Below are 21097 nucleotides of genomic sequence, written 5' to 3'. Positions count from 1 at the left end.
CTGCTCCACTACCTCTCCATACATACAGGCCAGAAGTGTTGCCTCTTGAGGGCTCTTTGTTGTTGCTCTTTGTTGCATTTAAAATGTTGTGCCCTGATGCCTGTCTTCTCCCAGATGACACGACACATCCCTTGTATGCAATCTTGTATACATGTATAGATACATGTTGTAGGAGAGAATCCCATAGTAACTCTACTTTATGGAAACCCTTCCCTTTACGTTTCTCACTTTCTGAACCCTTCCGCTCACACATGCACATACCTGAATGGCCACTGAATTATCTCTAATCAGCATCCCACTTCTTTCTTTCTTGCCAGAAGGAGGGACGTGTGAAGTGATTGCTGCGCACAGATGTTGTAATAAAAACCGCATTGAGGAGCGGTCGCAAACAGTCAAGTGTTCCTGTCTACCTGGGAAAGTGGCTGGAACAACAAGAAACCGACCTTCCTGTGTCGATGGTGAGTAACTGGTTTCACTCCTCTTTCTATGGGTTCATCTGTGTTGTTATGGTGTATAATATATATATTTTTTGTTTCATCTAAATATGGTTCAGGATAATAAAGGAGGTGCCTCTACAGTGCTGCAAAGTTAGACAAATACCAGCCCTTTGCATAGAGTTTGAATTCTTGTTTGTCTGGCTCTAGGTTTTTCAAATAGCTGTATTTGAATGTGTGTTAGAGAAGATAAGGTGAAGGAATTTTTTCAAGTCCAAGAGTTTGAGGATCCAGCTCATTTTGGAATTGATTTTGGATCAAGTTTATGTATAATGATGATGATTAATGTAGTAAAGATAGTAATACCTGACAGGCATTCAGTCTGTATTTAATGAGCATTTACTCTATCCCAGGCACTGCTCTAGGGCTTCATTTATATTCGAGAACAGATAGATGTGCCTGAGAGTTCACCATTTGCCATGCCCTGTCCTAAACATTTCTCATGCATTATTTTATTTACTCATCCATCTTATGTCTTGCTATATAACAATTCACATTCCCCCCGAAGCAACAGGCACCATCTCACAATTTCCATAGGTCAGGAATTCAGCTTTGCTGGGTAGTTCTGGCTTTGGGTCCCTTCTGTGGTTGCAGTCAAGATCTGAGGACTTGACTGATGTGGAGGATGGTTTTAAGAGGGCTCTTCACAGAGCTGTTGGCAGGTGGCCTCTGTTCCCTTCCACATGCATCCTTCCAAAGGAAGCTAGGTGTCCTCACACCTAAGTGGCTGGCTTCCCGCAGAGTGAGTGGCCCAGGAGAACAATGTAGAAGCCACAGTGTGACCCTTTTCTTTTATGGTAGAGCCTCAGAAGTTATCCTTTATTGTTTCCACAATATCCTATGGGTTATATAAGTCAACCCTATCTGTCCCGCATGGAAGTGGACGAAAAAGCCTTGAAAACCTGAAGGCAAGGACCACCAGGGTAGATACACTTTCCCTGCCATTTTAAACAGGAAGAAAACTGAGACTTAGAATGGTTCATTCATGTTCCATTGGTCCCATGATTGGTAAGCTACAGCTCTGCTAACTCTTGGGATGAAGCTGACTGACTCTAATAACCAGTCTTGACCACCATCTGTAAACAGTTTTACATGCCTGTCAAACAGAGAGTCCACAGTTCAAAGGGATAATAGATATCTCTTCCCATCTTTATCTTTCATCATTTTAGAGCCAGATGTAAGTTGACCTTCAAAATCTTCAGTAAGGAAATCAGGACTCAGAAAGTGACTCACTTGCTCTGGTCATACAGCAGGAATTATAACCTAAACCTCTTGACTTAGGGCCCATGGTCCTACCTCTAGATATAGATGGAGAAAGATACCTTCTGGATTGGCTCATGTTGTGTATTTTCATTATGAAGCATTAGGCGGTTAGAAAGAAAACATTCACGCACAAACTAGACCATGAAAGGCAAAAGTTACTTTTTAAGAAAACAGAGTAATCCTGGGGAACTCAGTTATAGGAAATTCAGCCAAATGTCATGGAATTCATAAGCTGTTTAGGCAGCTTCCATCTTATTTTCTTTGTTTTGATCTTTCTTTCCCTCATTCTCCTCTGTGTATACTGGTTTTTTCAAGGATTTTATCTTTTGCTCTCCCATAACTTAGGGATTGGCATAAAGCTTTTAATTTCCATGGTACGAACTCTGATCTCACTTAGCATCATGGTATACAACAAGTACATGTGACTCACTTCCTGTATCTTGACTTTCCTGGTGGCTCAGATGGTAAGGCATCTACCTATAATATGGGAGACCTGGGTTCAATCCCTGAGTTGGGAAGATCTCTTGGAGAAGGAAATGGCAACCCACTCCAATACTTTTGTCTGGAAAATCCCGTGGATGGAGGATCCTGGTGGCTACCGTCCATGGGGTCGCAAAGAGTTGGACACAACTGAGCAACTTCACTTGACTTCACTTCACTTCCTGTATCTTAAATGCCATCTCTGAAAGACTAAATATGATTGACCTGGCTTGGGTCACATGTTATCCTTTGTCCAATCAGCCACACAGCCAGAGGGACAAGCTCTTGGGGCTTTCTGTACCATGGGAAGATCAAGCTTTTTTTTTTTTTTAAGAAGATGTGAAAAAGTTAGATTTAGGAATGCACTGTGATCCATAGTTCTCAATTAGGGCAATTCTCAGGAGCCATTTGACAATGTCTGGAGACAATTTGGGTGCAGATATCTGGTACAACTGGAAGAGTGCTACCGGCAGCTGGTATGTACAAGACAAGGAAGCTGCTCACCAACTTACGATGCACAGGACAGCTCCCACAGCAAAGGATTATCATGCCTCCAGTGTCAGCGGGGCTGCGGTTGAGAGACTTGCGCTATGACTTTTTAGTTATTCTAGATCACAGGCAGTACCATAAGGCCCCTCCACTGCAGGGAAGGCAGGCAGCTAGACCAGAAAAGCCATTGCATCCTCTTAGAAGAGGAAACTCTTGGCCCCTAAAGCCAATAAACGTTATAAAACCATGATGATTTCTCCTCTTTTCTGCCAGAGAAAGCAGTGAGTCTCTTAACTATAAACCTCCATTTTGTTTCCAGTTCCTTTTTTTTTTTTTTTAAATCACAGATTACCTAGAAATAGAATTGCCTTCAGGATCTGAACGGAGAACACAGGGAGCAGCGCACTGTCTGTGCCGACACAGGGGGAACTGGCATTTGGCTCTGAGTTTCTCTGAGAAGCTGAGCCACGTATCAGTAACTTTTGTTTCTCAGAACAAGTCTGTCTGACTTTGAAAACTCGGAGCCCTTTAGTGTGGTAGGTTTAGGCAGGAGAGCTGTTAGTGTCTATCTTCTGAGCAAAAGTCAATAAAGTACAGCATATTCTATAGCCTCACACTCATTGTTTCTAATTTCCAAAGCATCCTACTCCTCAAAAATCTTGGAATCCATTGGCCTGTGTAGTAAAAAGTGTCTGTGTTACTTTGATCAAAACTGTTTTAAGGCCTGGATCTCTACATGCAAATTGAGTAGGAAGTGAGTATACAAAGGAACAATTCCAGTGTAGTTATTAAGACCATAAACTATGAAATTAGACACAAGTGGAATCCCAGCTGTACCAGCTGCTAATGGGATGATCTTGGGCCAGTTATGTTGCTTCCTAACCTGTTTCCTCATTTGTAAATGGGAATAATGATTGTTTTTGCTTCATGAGGTTGTGGTGAGAACTAAGGAAATCATATGTATAATGTGCTTTGTCTAACGTCTGGTTCTCCTCAAGTGCTCCTTAAATGATGGTATCAGTTTTCTGTCTTACTGATAAGTGTGGGTAATGCATAGAAACAGACATTATTTTCTGAAGTTTTGTTTCATAGTAATTAAATACAATGGCATTTTGGCCACTATATTTTCTTGGAACTGCTTCTAAGTGTTTATACTAGATATCACTAATGATGGTCTGTCTTCTTCTGAAATGTATATTCATTATAAGAATTTTGAAAACTACAGCACATCCATACATTAAAATCACCCATAATATTATTGCTTTGTAAGAAAATAAGTATACCTCTTTGAGGTTGAATCCATTGAAAGAAACTCACAAACTAGATATTTTATTGAACTAAAATGTTATAGTACCATTTGATTGACAGCTTGTTTCTGTTAATATATCAGGTTGGCCAAAATAGTTGTTTGGGTTTTTCCATAAGAAAATGAACATTTTGGGCAACTCAATATGATGAACATTTTCCAACTTAATACATACTCTTAAAAAAACATTATTGTTAATAGCTGCACAGAATTTCAGGGTAGGATGTACCACTATTTATCTAACTATCTTCCACTTTGGCGTATTTATGATGTTTCATACAGTTCCCTTCTCATCCTAAAAATGGATAGAAACGAGTTTCTCTCCATGACAACAGTTGACAATCCAGATACTACATTTGTCTTAAACATATTTTGTTCTACATAGTGCATTTCCCAGGGTAAGTGTTCCAATTGCTGTTATTTGCTTTCCTCTGAAATTGCAGGTCAGTTGCCTTTTCTGCAGTGTTTCCAAAAACAGAGGCACAGCTTGATTTTTCAAAATGCTTATATTGGATTGTTTGAAGATTCATAATCTGAGACCAGATTGTTTTAAATGGGGCATATATTTAGCAGTATAATCTTAGCAACTCATTGAAAAGTATAATACATGATATTTGGAAAGATATTTAAGGAGTGGACTTTTAGTTTAAAAGTGATATTCTGTTGCCTAATAATACCAAAATACCAAAAATACATACTCAACAACCTAAATTTTGGCATAGTCTTTTGCAGATATTTTAGAAAGCATTATACAATTGGATGTGTGCCTAGCACTATTCTGAGAGAATATAGTTTGCTACACTAGAATTCACATCATGTTGTGTTTTTATTAATTATTCTATAACTCAAAATAAATGGAGTGGACCCCTTGCTCAAGATCTTTGGTTGAGATCAACTAAAAATGTAGTCTTTCCATAATCTCCAATTATTTTCCAGAGACTAAATTTAGAATACAATAAATAAGAAGATGATGGAAGAAGCATAATTATTTATTTAAGAGAAGAATTTTTCCAAGCAGATGATGTAAAACAAACAAACAAAAAACCTAATTTCTAGGAGGCCTGTGAAGTTGTATTTTATTATTCTAATTGATCTATAGTGGCATAAAAAGAGTATCAAAGTCTTAAAAATGATTGACTATAAATAGTAAGAATGATGATAACAATAATAAAAAGAGTGGCTAACATTTTCTTGAAGGCTTACCATGTATTACTTTTCCAAGTCCTTCAAATCTGTTTATTCAGTTCTAACCCCAGACCCATAAGGTGTAACCTTCAATTATTTCAGTTTTGCTCACCAGGAAATTGAGGCTCAGAAATTGAGTGACTTGCTCAAAATCTTATAGCCATAGTGGCAGAGCCAGAAGATCCTCCTGGCTATCTGACTCCAAGGGCCCCATTTAGCAAGCATAGGCAAACCACAATCTAAGAAACACATGATTTATTCCAAAGGCTTTCTTGCAGAATGCCAAAATATTTGAGTGAGAAGAGACAGATAGTGCATCTATGACGGATACTTACAGACATTCAGTACTTTGGGCAATACTTTCCCCTTCCCTTTCTGTGTCTTCGAGATGGTTGATTGATTACTCTTCCTAAGGTCATTGTCATTGAGCACTTAGAAGCATTTGTGTAAATAATGGCTTCAGTTTTGTAGAACGATTGAAGTGTCGTTGTTTAGTGGGGGCTGGGGGCACGGAATAAAGTGTTTGATGGGGAAATTGTCATGCAGTTGTCTCTATTTTGTATTTTTTCATGTAGTTTATGTTTCTAACTTAGACAAATACGTGGAAAAAATCATTGTAACTACTGCTTAGTGAGGACTTTTCATTGATTGTGAAGTTTTAGTGTCAGCATAAGTAAGAAAAATCTCCATGATAAGCTGATAGGCCTTCCTTTCTCATTCCTTGTAACTTATGACCATTTCAGTGACTGATTGGTAGCAAATTTTACCTGGTATTCTTGTCTTCTTACACTGGGATTACGAGCTAGAGATAGGAGCAAGAAGAGACCACCTCACATCATAAAACTTTCTAACTTTCTCAGATACAGAAACCCCAGATTATTTTGTTTTTAACCATTAGTGTACAGTCAATATGATGAAAAAGGTGTCATACTCCTAGCTGCTTCCTTAAAGAGAAACTTCCAAAATATATCACTACATTTTGTTCCTGGCTTTTCATGACCGAGTTTCCAAGGTAAGAGCAAAAGAGACAAAGGGAAAGATAACACAAAGACTCAGACCCAGGAAAAGGAACAGAATTACAGAAAAGGAGGCCCACAGTCAGTGAACTGGTGGGACATACAAAGAACAGATAGCCCTGGGAAAGGGGAACCAGGGAAGAAGGGATAAAAGAGACAGAAGACAATGGATGCCTAGAAGGAATATTAAAACATCTGTCCATGAAATTACTTCATTCATTTTTCCAAACAACTTATTTGTATTATCTCACAGCATATAACTAATTTTAACAAACTAAAGTGTTATTTGGTAGATTGAAACTTTATTTCTTTTTTCAAATTTTATTGTTTGAGATTCCAGGACCAGAATCTCTCTAAAACTTGCTTCTCAAGATTGCTCCTTTGGAAAATACATAAGAAAATTTTCTTGACCACATGCCATTATATTCCCATCATGAATAGATAGATTAGAGAACTGAAGAAAATTTGAAATTCAGTAACAATTTTCTGTAGAATAGCATGAAATGCATACGAGAAAAGCTGCATATTATAGCCCCTTCTTAGCCTTCTAAAACATGATAGCATATTAAAGGCTGTGAGCAGCTCTGCAGACCAGGAACCTATAGAACTTCAGTCCAGTATTCCCTAAACATATTTGACCATAAAACCCTCTCCTATGTAACACTTGTTTATATCCTGCAGACCCAGTGTTCCATGAAATGGACTTAGGGTCATGTTGGTGTTAGACTGTTTAGACTGTGTTTTTGTTTTTGTTTCCAGGAAAGTGTTTTAGGTCTTCCAAGACCAGTCGATAACTCATATTCCTTTGCACATAACTCAGTGTTTTGCCAAAGAATGGCTTTTCCAAAGACCAAACGGTGCACAACAGGTCTTGGCAGTAATGTGGTTTATCACATTTCAGTGACATGTCAGGCTCAACTTAGGTTTGGAAAGCATCTAGAGAACTTCCAGGGAGATGTAGTATGAAAAAGCTTAAGCCCTTATTTTTATTCACACATATTAAATATTTTAAGGGACAGAGAAGATGACCTATTTTGGTTCTGCCATTTGTTACTCAACATCCATACATAACAAATTATGAATTGCTATGGTGGACTAAGGCCATATGCCACAGTAGCTATCTATGGTCCCTTCATTACAATCTGTTTAGTTTTTCTCGCTCTTTCAAAGCAGACTTTGGCTTGTTTAATAAACAGAAGTCTGAGTTCAACCGTTTTCTTCATGAGCTGTTGCTGAAAGGAGATTCTACGGTTCTTGTTGGAAGAAGGTCTTTTATAGCATTATTAGTATAATTGTTGCATTTCCAAGAATAATTTCTGAATTGTGTAAATTTTCTTTTGCTCCCCTCCTTGACACAGATTCCTGCCCAGATAGGTAAGGAATTCAAGTCTACATTAGTCAGAGCAATGAGAGGAAGGGCATACAAGAGCTGACAGAGTTTTTAGACCATCTGATAAAAGTGCTGTTTCTCAATTTGTTCCTTGTCAGGATAAAGAGAAGGGTATTCAGTTTTCAGGTAATCCCATACCTCTAAGTGTGGGTGTCACTTCATTTTTTAGTTTAAAGCCATAGGTTCCTACTCTGAGAACCCACTGGCAGAAACTACTGTCAGACGTGTTCCTTGGGTCCTTGGCTGAGCAGTGGGAAAACTGGCTTTGCTTGCTCTTCAATGGGACACTCCAATTCCTGCAGGATTCACCACTCCCTCTTACACACCAGGCTCTGACACATTGATACTACTTACCTGATCCCTAAACACAGTGGAATGTATGGCTCCTGGCTCACAGAGCCATTTTCCTAGTATTCTAAAGCTAATAAGCATATCACTTGTTGGAAGAAATTTGCTCTTTCATATAAAAGTACTAACCTTGTATAAATTCAAATGTTGTTTAGTTGCTAAGTCGTGTCCAGCTCTTTTGAACCCATGGACTATAGCCCACCAAGATCCTCTGTCCATGAGATTTCCCAGGCAAGAATACTGGAGTGGGTTGCCATTTCCTTCTTCAGGGGATCTTCCCAAGTCAGGGATTGAACCCACATCGCCTGCATCGGCATGCAGATTCTTTACCACTGAACCACCAGGGAAGCCCCATAAATGGAAATACATGTACGCAAAAACAGCAAAGAAAGGATCAAAATAAGAATAGTCCTCCTCCTCCCTTTTTCCACTAATCCTCTCACATCTTAATTGCCAGAGGGAATCATCGTCACCAGATTTCTGTGCATTCTTACAGATAATATCTATGCACATGTAGACTTATGGATATACACATGAAACTCAGTAAATCAAAATGGTGTCACATTATTTTTAAAATGGTCTTAACCTTTTCATTTTTAACATAAAAAATATCTTAAATACTTCACTCTTTCTGTAAAAGAATAGCTAGTAAACATGGAAAAAAATACTTAAATTCACTCAAGAGAAGAAATGTAAATTAAACTCTGAAATGTAATGTTTCAGCAGTCAGTTATATGCAGAGATGAAAGGTTTAGTAATATGCAGTATTAAGGAGGGAAGAGAGAAAAATCACATATAAATTATACTCAATGACAAACAGCTTACAAACTCAACTAGTTAGCCACTTTCCTTTATTTGGTTCACTGAAAAGGAGGAAGATAAATAGGAAATTTTCTAATGAGACTGGATGTTTGGGGAACATATTACAAATCACATGCATTATAACTCCTTTCCTTAACTTTATTTAGCCTCAGTTCTTAGACATATAATTCACCATATTTCCTCAACAGGATTGGGTTCATGAGTCCAGATATCACCTAAGAAATCTCAGGATTTTGATGTCCTTTCCAGGGAGAAAACTAAATATGGAAGTATATTTAGTGCATATTTCTTGTTTTTGTTCAGTTGCTAAGTCATGTCCAGTTCTTTGTGACTCCATGGACTGCAACACACCAGTCCTCCTTGTCCCTCACTGTCTCCCGGAGTTTGCTCAAAACATTGTGCACTGAGTTGGTGATGCAATCTAACCGTCTTATCCTCTGCCAACCTTTTCTCTTTTTGCCTTCAATCTTTCCCAGCATCAGGGTCTTCTCCATGAGTCAGCTCTTCCCATCAGGTGCCGAAATATCGGAGCTTCAGGCTCAGTCCTTCCAATGAGTAGTTGAGGTTGATTTCCTTTAGGACTGACTGGTTTGATCTCCTTGCTGTCCAAGGAACTCTTCAGATTCTTCTCCAGCACCACAATTCAAGAGTATCAGTTCTTTGGCCCTCAACCTTCTTTATGGTCCAACTGTCACATCCATAAATGACTATTGGAAAAACTGTAGCTTTGACTGTACAGACTTTGCTTGGCAAAGTGATGTCTCTCCTTTTTAATACACTAAGCTTGTCATAGCTTTCCTTCCAAGGAGCAAGTGTCTTTTAATTCCGTGGCTGCAGTCACTGTCCACAGTGCATTTAGAGCCCAAGAAAATAAAATCTGTCCCAGCTTCCACTTTTTCCCTTTCTATTTGCCACACTTGCACCTAGATATAGTAAATCCTATTGTAAAGCCCATCTATGTAGCCACTTGAGAAACACAAAACTCTCTGCACAAACATTTGTCAGAGTGTGTAAATTGGTGCACGTGTGTGTGTGTGTGTGTGTGTGTGTGTGTGTAATTATGATGGAACATATCCCGGGTTGTTGTCAGTTATCTAGGTGGAATGCACTTGGTTACACAGAATTCCAAAATCATCAATAAGAAAATTTCCCTAACATAGCTCCAAAGTCATTGGTTTCCATTTATCTACAATGAACTCAGGTGTTTTCAAAGACCTGTTCTTGTCTGATATGAAAGCACATTTAATCAATTTTTTTTAGAAAGGGGAAAAAATGTTGTTCTAAATCTATGGAGTCAGGTCCTCATCCCTCTAGCTTGGCTCCAGCCTAGATAAGGTAAAATTTCAGGTTCTGTGTTATTAATGTGCTGTCCATATGAATAATGAGTGAGCCTGGTGAATTATTTCACACTTCTAGGAAAATCTATAGCCCTGTCCTTCTCTAACAGCACTGGAAGCTACTGAAGATGCCGGTCCCTTTCTATGTGGAAGATTGTGATAACTTCATCTAGGAAAGTGGTAAAACTCTGTCCCCTTCTGAGGCCCATGTAGAAATGTATGCAGATGAATAGTATCTTGAAAAATCAGTACTGTATTCTATCAAGCTCTTTGAAGTTTTGAGGGTCTGCTCCCAGCTTAAACAACAAGATGTGAATTACACACCAACCAGAGAAGAGATGCCCAAATGATCTTTATTAAGTTCAAAAGTCATTCAGAAACTCTGGTAGAAAACTGAAAGATGAGAATTTTTTGTCCTCAAACTGATATGGATGCCATGAGCCTAGGAAGGGAGAAAAAAAGGACCACGTGAATAGGAAAACTCAGGGACTGAATGCACATCTCCTGTGACTCCTCCATTGGCAGGTGAATTCTTTACTACTGAGTCACCTGGGAAGCCTTAAAATTCAATGGACTCAAATTCAAGGTCAGCAGTATTACTTAGGCTGGTATAATGAATAATGAGTGAGCCTGCTGACTCACCCTGGTTGGGTGGTTAACTAGCCATTCATTCAAGGGAAGGTCACATTCCTTCAGATACGGAATGGCATGCTAGTGCGACTCAGAAATGATCATTCACGTTCTCCTTTGGTGCTTACATGGCATTGTTGCTCTGTGCTGGGCACCTCTTCTCATCAATCCTCTCAGTAGGGGCTCAAGTGAAAAGGGAAGTTATTGTGATAATATACCGGGGTTATCATAGAGTACCAAGAGCAGAGAGTGCATGAAGGAGGCCTCAAGGCAGCTAAAACTGAGGCGAGTCCATCTGTGCTCTTCACAGCGTTCACAGATGATGGTCATCTTTCCTCCTGGGCTCTTTCTGGATATCTGCTTCATTCTCTTACCTGTAAACAAGGGAGGTTAAGTCCTTATCAGCTGGCAATGGTCTTATCAACTATATGGGACACTTGTTATAGTATGAATTTAAAACTGATCATTGTACTAGCTTATAATTATTGAACTCTTAATAGGTGCCAGACCTGTGTATTACTTTATGTATTTCTCATAACAGCAGCCTTATAAGACAGGTACTATTATTATCCCATTTTATAGAGGAAGAACCGGATGCCTTAGAGAGGTTAAATCGTTTCTTCTAACCATGGGTAGCAGGAGATCTGAGACCCCAAATGAAGAACTGCTAGAAATGATGAGTAGAAGCCAGCATTGAAAACCTAGGTAGGGAAGGTTCAGAGTACCTCCCACTTCATGTATTCCCTTCCTTGGGAATGACAGCATCTTGAAGGCATCTTCAGCATACACACTCATCATTCCCATCACATATCTTTCAAACCCATCATTTTCTCATCATCTCCTAATTTTAATACAGTATAAACTTTTCTCTTGACCCTGATTAATCCCTCTGACAAAAATGTGCCCTCAGCACTTCTCCAGCTACCCCATCCCACTCCAAGTTTATCAGCCAAGTTACAGCCCCAGCTCCCGAGGCCTTTCCTCAAACCTATGCACCCAAATCTAACAGATACCCTTCTCTGTGTCCCTGGCATATCCTGGATAATATTTGTCAGAATTTACCATAATGTAGTATAATTTTCTATTGACTTGTGTCTGAAGGCAATCATCTGTTCATCAGTAGTTCTTTTCAGAGCATTGAGTATGTGCCAGGAATTATGCCAAACCAATGTTCACATAATGATGAACAAAGTTAGTCCTGTGCTCTCGTGGAAACTACAGTCCAGCCAGGAAGACACATCTTACTGTAATCATACATCAGATCGTTCAAGTAGAAACTGCATGTTCTGGAGCAAAGGAATTCAGAGAGGATGTAATAATAAAGAATCTCAAGGAGGCTGGGAAACTGAGACTTCTGGGAAGAAGTGACAAGAGGTCTGAGTTGTGACTTTAGCTTCTTGGGTAAAGAGCATCCCAGGCAGAGAACAGCTGGGCAAAAGCCTTGGATTTTGATCAACAACTTGAGGAAATCATTGTGGTTTTCTCAAACAATAATGAGATCATATGCCAGAAGAGGTTGAAAACGTAGGCAGGGGTCAGGCAATAGTTTTGTAGTTGAGCTGTGCATCTCCAGTTCTGAGTATAGTTCTTGAAACAGAGATGTGCTCATCAAATGTTTAGGGAAGGCAGCAGTGCAGCAATCTGCTGGGGGAAATTGAATGATAAGTCAACTTGGAACTTGGTGAGTGAGGAGCCAGCACTGAGAGTCCTCTACTTAGACAGAAATCTGCCTCTGTAGTGCCTGACAACAGATTTTAAAAACTCCCTACTGACACTTGAGACAATGCCAAATCTAAGCAAATCAAATTGCCTTTTTGATATTCCCACCTTCCACACACACTGTTATCCACATGGTAGCTGTCACCCGAATGTTTCAGTCTCCCTATGCTGAGCCAGACACACTGCTGCAAAGAACACTCACCAGCACCTCTAAATCAAGCAAGCAAAACTTTCTGATAGAAATCGTAAGTCACTGCTTTTCAATTCTACTGTCTGACTTTAGAAAATATTGTAACTACTAGGTTCATGATGGGAGAAGGCAGTGGCACCCCACTCCAGTACTCTTGCCTGGAAAATCCCATGGACGGAGGGGCCTAGTGGGCTACAGTCCATGGGGTCTCTAAGAGTCGGACACAACTGAGCGACTTCCCTTTCACCTTCCACTTTCATGCATTGGAGAAGGAAATGGCAATCCACTCCAGTGTTCTTGCCTGGTGAATCCCAGGGATGGGGGAGCCTGGTGGGCTGCTATCTATGGGGTCGTACAGAGTCAGACACAACTGAAGCGACTTAGCAGCAGCAACAGCAGCAGGTTCATTATATCAGGCAGGGCATCAGAGTAAAAGGCTGATAATTTGAAGTATATTAAAACATGGCAGCTAACTACAGGCTCATGTTAGTTTATTTTCTTCCTGATTAACCTATACGTTCTTTGACTCTAGTTCATTTCATTGCGAATTTACAATGCCCTGATCTATGTAGCAAAAAAGGAAAAGAAAACTTCCCTAACACATATACCCAATGGATGCCTGACCAACCCATTCCTGAAATCTGAGGTAGTATGTAAAAATTCAGATGGATTCAGATTATGTAAGTCTATTTTGTGAAGAAGGAAATAATGAGAAAATTGTTTTTCACATTACTGAGTCCTGCTCCCTTCAAAATCCTCAAGTACATAGAGTTGAGAAGCAGTATAATAAAGCCACCAGCACACTATAAAAATTCTCCACTGTACTAAGAGCCCTTATAGATAAAGGATAATAATGACTGCAGGAACTGGAAGTTGGGGAGTACCATGTGTCAGGTACCCTGCTGAGAACTTTACCAGCATTTTCATGTCAGAACTTTACAACAGCATGAGATGGGTGGGTACTGTGATGATTATCCCCGTTAACAGATTCATCCATAGAGCCTCATCAGATCCCACACTTCAAATTGCTGAATTAAAGGACATTAAGGAGCTTGACTTTACTTATCCTTCTTCTTGTGTTTGTATGCTGAGAATTTTTATTCCATTTTAATACAAATGAAAAGGAAGACCTCAAGTAGAGGTGTGTTCCATCACTGATTATTCCTAATGTTCCAGGTGGAGAAAAAATATATATAAAGAGAAAATTTACATAGAACTTTCGATCAAAGGTAAAGTTTTTCAGTGCACTCAATTATTCCGATGGATAAATGTTACAAATGATCTTGCAGCCTGCTGACTGACTGACTGATTTTTGGTATGTCTGTAAGAGTTAATACCATTTGTCTAAAGCCTGTCAGTTTTGACAATATCATCTTATAGAATCTGTAGCATTCAAAAGAAAAATGTCTAATACTACCTGCTAAGCCAAAAATGATAGAGAAAATGGCCCAGGAAAATGCCCACATACTGAAGATTCATTCCACAAATACCGTTGATACTGAGCATCAGAGACAGTGTGACCTAATGATTATGAGATCTAGGGGAGATGACCGTAAATGGGTGATTTCAAGACTGTATGAGAAGGATTAGCCCAGGGCAGTCTGAGAGCCAAGGTGAGGGTATTAACCCATGGTAGGGAAGGGCTCTGGATGGTTTCCCTGCAGAATTAACATCCAAACTGAGACCTGACTAAGCAGATAAGACGATACAGTAGTATGTTCAAGGCAGAGGAACAGTATATGTACAAGTGTGGAGTCAACAAGGGGCCTTATGGATCCAGAGAAGTGAAAGATGCTTAGTGTGCCTGGAGAGAGAAGAGTGTGGATTAGGTCTGGAAGAGGTGAGACCAGAGCGTTCCCTAGGATGAACTCATGCAGTACCCTGGTAACCAAGACGAGGCATTGGAACTCTGTCCAAAAGTGGTGGAGTCTGGCGCAAAGGATTTTGTGTTGATAAATGACATTCAATTTCCTGAGAGTTTTTCACTACCTAGTAAAGGAATCAAAAACTTTGCTTCTACCATAGCTCCTATTCATTGTACTTAAACTTATGTTTCTAAGCAATAGAGAGATTAAACCCAAGAAATGCCAGAAAAGATGCAAGTCAATTCTGATATTTAAGTCAATGCTCGCTCAGCAAAGGTGCATCAAATTTGCTGGCCAAAAAAAAAAAAAAAAAAAAACTGAGTGAAGATTATGCAAGAGGACATGCATCCCAAAGGAAACCTGAGCATCTAATTAACTGGAGGACTGGAAAGCCCTGACTTGTGCATATTCAAAAGGTCTAGGACAAGAGTCCAAGGCTCTTCAGGAAAACATTTGGTAATGTATCAAGATCACTATGGCAAGAGGAGAGTTGATTTCACTTAGAAAAAGTGAGAAAGACTGAGGTGATGATGTCTGAACCACGGAAGAGGAGATACTTCACGCTAGGAAGATTAAAGGGTACTGTGAATTCATCCAGCTGCACATTACAGTCATCAGAGAGGTTCTTAAAAACACCAACGTCTTCACCACATCCTTAAGTATTTTTATTTCATTGAGAGAGGGTGGGACCTGAGTATTTGTATTCTTTGAAAGCTCCACAAGGATAGTAAAATGTAAGCAGATTTGAAAACCGAAGGTGTCACAGCCCAGAGCATGGGCTGAGGAGGAAGGCAGCGTGAGCTGGAATTCCAGCTCTTTCTAGAAATACTTATTTTGCTCTTTTAATTTTTATTTGCAAACATTCCATAAAACATTAAGTTCTGTTCAGTTTAGTCGCTCAGTCGCGTCTGACTCTTTGAGACCTCATGAATCGCAGCATACCAGGCCTCCCAGTCCATCACCGTCTCCCGGAGTTCACTCAAACTCATGTCCATCGAGTTGGTGATGCCATCAAGCCATCTCATCTTCTGTCGTCCCCTTCTCCTCCTGCCCCCAACCCCTCCCAGCATCAGAGTCTTTTCCAATGAGTCAACTCTTCGCATGAGGAGGCCAAAGTACTGGAGTTTCAGCTTTAGCATCATTCCTTCCAAAGAAATCCCAGGGCTGATCTCCTTCAGAATAGACTGGTTGGATCTCCCTGCAGTCCAAGGGACTCTCAAGAGTCATCTCCAACACCACAGTTCAAAAGCATCAATTCTTTGGCACTCAGCTCTCTTCACAGTCCAACTCTCACATCCATATATGACCACTGGAAAAACCATGGCCTTGACTAGATGGACCTTTGTTGGCAAAGTAACGTCTCTGCTTTTCAATATGCTATCTAGGTTGGTCATAACTTTTCTTCGAAGGAGTAAGCGTCTTTTAATTTCATGGCTGCAATCACCATCTGCAGTGATTTTGGAACCCAAAAAAATAAAGTCTGACACTGTTTCGACTGTTTCCCCATCTATTTCCCATGAAGTGATGGGACCGGATGCCATGATCTTCGTTTTCTGAATGTGGAGCTTTAAGCCAACTTTTTCACTCTCCTCTTTTACTTTCATCAAGAGGCTTTGTAGTTCCTCTTCACTTTCTGCCATAATGGTGGTGTCATCTGCATATCTGAGGCTATTGATATTTCTCCCGGCAATCTTGATTCTAGCTTGTGCTTCTTCCAGCCCAGTGTTTCTCATAATATACTCTGCATAGAAGTTAAATAAGCAGGGTGACAATATACAGCCTTGACGTACTCCTTTTCCTGTTTGGAACCAGTCTGTTGTTCCATGTCCAGTTCTAACTGTTGCTTACTGACCTGCATATAGGTTTGTCAAGAGGCAGGTCAGGTGGTCTGGTATTCCCATCTCTTTCAGAATTTTCCACAGTTTATTGTGATCCACACAGTCAAAGGCTTTGGCATAGTCAATAAAGCAGAAATAGATGTTTTTCTGGAACTCTCTTGCCTTTTCCATGATCCAGCGGATGTTGGCAATTTGATCTCTGGTTCCTCTGCCTTTTCTAAAACCAGCTTGAACATTTGGAAGTTCACGGTTCACGTATTGCTGAAGCCTGGCTTGGAGAATTTTGAGCATTATTTTACTAGCATGTGAGATGAGTGCAATTGTGCAGTAGTTTGAGCATTCTTTGGCATTGCCTTTCTTTAGGATTGGAATGAAAACTGACCTTTTCCAGTCCTGTGGCCACTGCTGAGTTTTCCAAATTTGCTGGCATATTGAGTGCAGCACTTTCACAGCATCATCTTTCAGGATTTGAAACAGCTCAACTGGAATTCCATCACCTCCACTAGCTTTATTTGTAGTGATGCTTTCTTAGGCCCGGTTGACTTCACATTCCAGGATGTCTGGCTCTAGGTGAGTGATCACACCATCGTGATTATCTTGGTCGTGAACATTAAAGGTGGCTTTATATGTATATATCCAACACAGCAAGATAAAAATAAAACGTACAGATATGAAAGAAATTTAACCCTTACCCCTTTGTCCTTAGTTTCCTCATCTGTAAAAATGGGAAAAATTAATAGCATGTCTCTGATAAGATCAGCAAGCATTACATGAGTCAATGAACCAAGTGATTTACAAATTCCTGGCAGATAAGTGCTCAATAAAGGGAAGCTGGTAAAGAATCTGCCTACAATGCAGGAGACCACAGTTCAATTCCTGGGTCAGGATGATCCCCTGGAGAAGAGATAGGCTACCCACTCAAGTATTCATGGGCTTCCCTCGTGGCTCAGATGATAAAGAATCCACCTGCAATGTGGGAGACCTGGGTTCAATTCCTGGGTTAGGAAGACCCCTTGGAGGAGGGCATGGCAACCCACTCTGGTATTTTTGCCTGGAGAATCCCCATGGAAAGAAGAGCCTGGAGGGCTACAGTCCATGGGGTCACAAAGAGCCAGACATGAGTAAGCGATTAAGCACAGCACATTTTTCTTAAACCAGATCTAGGTAATAGGAGAAACAACGACAGAGAGATGGAAATCACAAGGCATATTCCAGGGACACCGATTAGTTTGGCTAGTGCTTCAGAGAATAATGGAGGCTTCCCTGGTGGCTCAGATGGTAAAACATCTGCCTGCAATACAGGAGACCCAGATTAGATCCTTGGGTCGGGACAATCCCTTGGAGAAGGAAATGGCAACCCACTCCAGCATTCTTGCCTGGAAAATCCCATGGTCAGAGGAGCCTGATAGGTTACAGTCCATGGGGTCACAAAGAGTCAGACACGACTAAGGGACTTCACTTTCACTTTCTTTCAGAGAATAATAGAAAAAACCATTTAGAAAGGCAAGTTGGGGCCAAATTGCTTTCTTGAGTTCCAAGCTAATGTTGGAATATGAACAAGGGTTCATTAATGGATCATCTAATAACATAGTCCCCAAATTAGAGGCAAGGTGATATACACTGTACCAAATAGAATAAATTCAAGGATTGCTCAGAGTCTACTCCAAAACTTGGACTCTGATTTGAATTTAACACAAATGTAGAACCAAAAGATCTCTCTGAAGAGTTGAGATCAAATCAACATAGAGCTTCAAAAATGAGCAGCAAGTCACTGGACATTAATAATCCCTGGTGCCCAGATGCTCGTCTTCCTAACACCTTGGCTCTCATTCACATAGTGAACTCCATTTCTGTTGCCCAGATACAACCAACTTTATTAGGAATCTCTAAATAGTGCTGGAAATGATTTCTGTTCCTTTCCCTTTTCATTTATAAATATTTCCGAAAATGAGTAAAGGTGACTTAGATGGATGCGCCGAACACAGCAGGGAGAGATAAAATGTAATACAAACGTGAAAGAAGTCAGGAGGCAGGGAATAGGAGGGTAGGAGACTTCAGAGGAGACCTTAAGGGACATGAAGATGCTGACAGTAGGCCATAAGGACCTATAAATATGCCAGCAGTGGGGTGCAAATTGGTTTAAAGCCTTCTAACAGACAATGTAAAGAAGGAAACAAGATGGGTTACAAGATTCAGAAGGTCCCCAGCTTAATCCAGGCAATTGCTAAAGAGAGAAATAGCTCTTTCTGGAACAATGCTAGAGAAAACTATCTCCAGATCTAAATAATGAGGCTACTGTGTAAAACTGTAATAACATTGTCCACATCCAAGCACCCTAGTAGAGCGTATGACATGTAGTGGCCACCAATACATATTGAGTAAATAAATGATAGAGGAAAGGAAGCAGGGAGGGGACCTGTCCCATACATCACTAAATTCATGGGATGCTCTGCCAACATTCCTAGTGTGGGCTGAGGGACTCCCACAAGTCAATAAAAGTAATTCTGAAGGTTGTGTGTGCAAAATGGCCCAGTTCAGGCATCAGTACTCAGCTAGTCTGGCTGAAACCAGAAATAGATTATAATGCCTATGGAAGGAATCCACTAGGCACTATAATCTATCGTGACAGAGAGTCTTCCCTAAAGACTTTCTCTCCACTGGGCATCTGCGAAGTATTGAGGGGCAGTAATTTGATATTGTACTCCTCTATAACTCCAGCTGCTGGATTTGTGTACTTAATATGATAGCATTCTACTTCTTATCCACAGCCCAACTAACTGGTATGTACCTGAACAGCAGGGGGCTCTCCTCCAGGTGGAGATTCAGAAGTCTCCATCCTTCCATATTGTGGCTCTGTCAAGTACGGCTGCTGCGGGCATCCACACCAAGGGCAGACAGGGAAGAAAGCCCACTGATTTCTTAGCCAGCTTGGCCCAGAAATGGCTCACCTCACTTCTACTCACATTGCCTTAGTGAATGGTCCTACCCTGTTGTAAGACACTTGGAAAACAGAATCCCTAGTAAGGCAGGCTCTTCCCAGTTATATCCCTTGCTCCAAGACAAAATAAGACGGGAGCTCTGGAAGGCATCTAGTTGTGTCTCCTTCAATACTTATCTCTTTTCACCCACTATATCCTCATATACACAAAATAAACTTCCTGTCACCCAAAGAGACCACCTGAAGTTCAGGGTCTCCAGGTTGTGCGTAGTTTCTTCATCAGGTCTAAAGGCAACTCCTCTTATAGTCTGGCCTCCTGAAACCATTACAGGCATGATCTGTGCCTCATCCCAGCCTACATACTAAATATATAGGTGTTGGAGCAAGGGTAGCATTAGTTTAAACACTCTCTTTCAGAGGAGTAAAGAAAGAAGAAAAAACAGCAGTCACGCCATTTTCTAACAATATAAAGTCCTGCTCAGTGGGCATTGTCAGGACTACTACCTAGGGCTGTCTCCCCATGGCCCTGCTTCTGCCTTCTGGCACTTTGTCCTTGTCTTTCATCCTCCATGGCATCATCTGAAGGGAGTGGCAGGGGATATGCCCTCCTTGTGGCTCTGTAGCATTTATAGCATACATCTTATTCATACTAATTTGGGAGCCCAAGAGTTGATTTAAGCACAAACAGCTAGTTTTTTTAACCTCTGAGAAGAGTTCCCTCAAACACTCAGAAGGCTCCAATATACACTTTTTTCCCATTAGTGACCACTTCCAATGTTATTTCTTAGAAACAGTTCTCAAGTCTGTTTTATTTCTTTGCTCTCTCACCCTCCTTGACACACACAATTTCCACTCACGTGCCACTGGACAAGAATAGTCACATGACCCTTCCTGAATGAAGGGAGCCTGGGAAATGTAGTTCTCATCTGAGCTTATCAGTAACAGAGCTATACAGTGGAAGGGATTACAAATATTAGATGAAGAGCTAACCATTGAAAAATATCTCTCTGAGAATATTTGCATAAACATAAATAGTCTTTGATGTACATGTAATATACAATGCTCCCATTGCTCTTCTTTTAATTAAAATAAATCTGAGTTCAAGTCCTACCTTCATCATTTGTAATCCCTAAAAGCTTAAGTAAGCATTGCTCTGTCCCTTCTGAATATCACGTATTTCATAAGATTGTTTTATGGAATAATATATTTAAATGATAAATTATGTAAAATTATGTCCAGTAATTTTAAATGAGTGACATTATCTTGATAATTTTTTTTTCAATGAACAACAGCAAATCTATTATAGAAGGAATAAACAAACAATTTGGAAAGCCAAAAGCATAAAATCAGCAGTGAACTTGATAATTATAAAAGACTGATGATAAAATGTCAATATGCATATCCAATACCTATGAACTCTAAGTGATTCACCATGTTAAGACATTTAATTGCCTTATTTCATTTAATTTCTCCCAATTTCAGATGAAATCGGTTTAATTCTTAAATCCATTTAGAAACAAGCAAACATGGTTCACAAGAGCATATATTTTGCCCTGAATTCATGGAGTCAGTAGGTGTTTCAGGTAGGATCAGATCTAGGCAGTTTGAACACTAAAGCCATGTTCGATAATGTGTGCACACATTTCTATCGTAGACACCAAAACAGAAGATCACAAGATAATTTGCTTCCTTTAACTGAGACAAAACTGGCCATTTAAACCTTTGGGGATCATGCTACTTAAAAAAAGATGCAACTCTAATCAATAAACCCAAGTGGGCATCACTTA

General features: G+C 40.1%; 1 protein-coding gene across 3 annotated transcripts in view; it reads left to right on the top strand.

Annotated features, from left to right (window-relative positions):
* TAFA1 (TAFA chemokine like family member 1) overlaps window positions 1-21097 on the top strand; it is a 900385-nt gene that overhangs the window by 777256 nt on the left and 102032 nt on the right. For all 3 annotated transcript variants that reach the window (XM_069561846.1, XM_069561844.1, XM_069561845.1), the window contains exon 6: window positions 318-458. In XM_069561846.1, coding sequence (XP_069417947.1) covers window positions 318-458 — 141 coding nt within the window. The remainder of the gene's footprint in view (window positions 1-317; window positions 459-21097) is intronic.

Source organism: Ovis canadensis, chromosome 19 (assembly GCF_042477335.2).
Source record: "Ovis canadensis isolate MfBH-ARS-UI-01 breed Bighorn chromosome 19, ARS-UI_OviCan_v2, whole genome shotgun sequence".
Classification (NCBI taxonomy): Eukaryota; Metazoa; Chordata; class Mammalia; order Artiodactyla; family Bovidae; genus Ovis; species Ovis canadensis.
The sequence above is the reverse complement of the archived record's forward strand: the minus strand, read 5'-3'. Positions and strand labels throughout refer to the sequence as shown.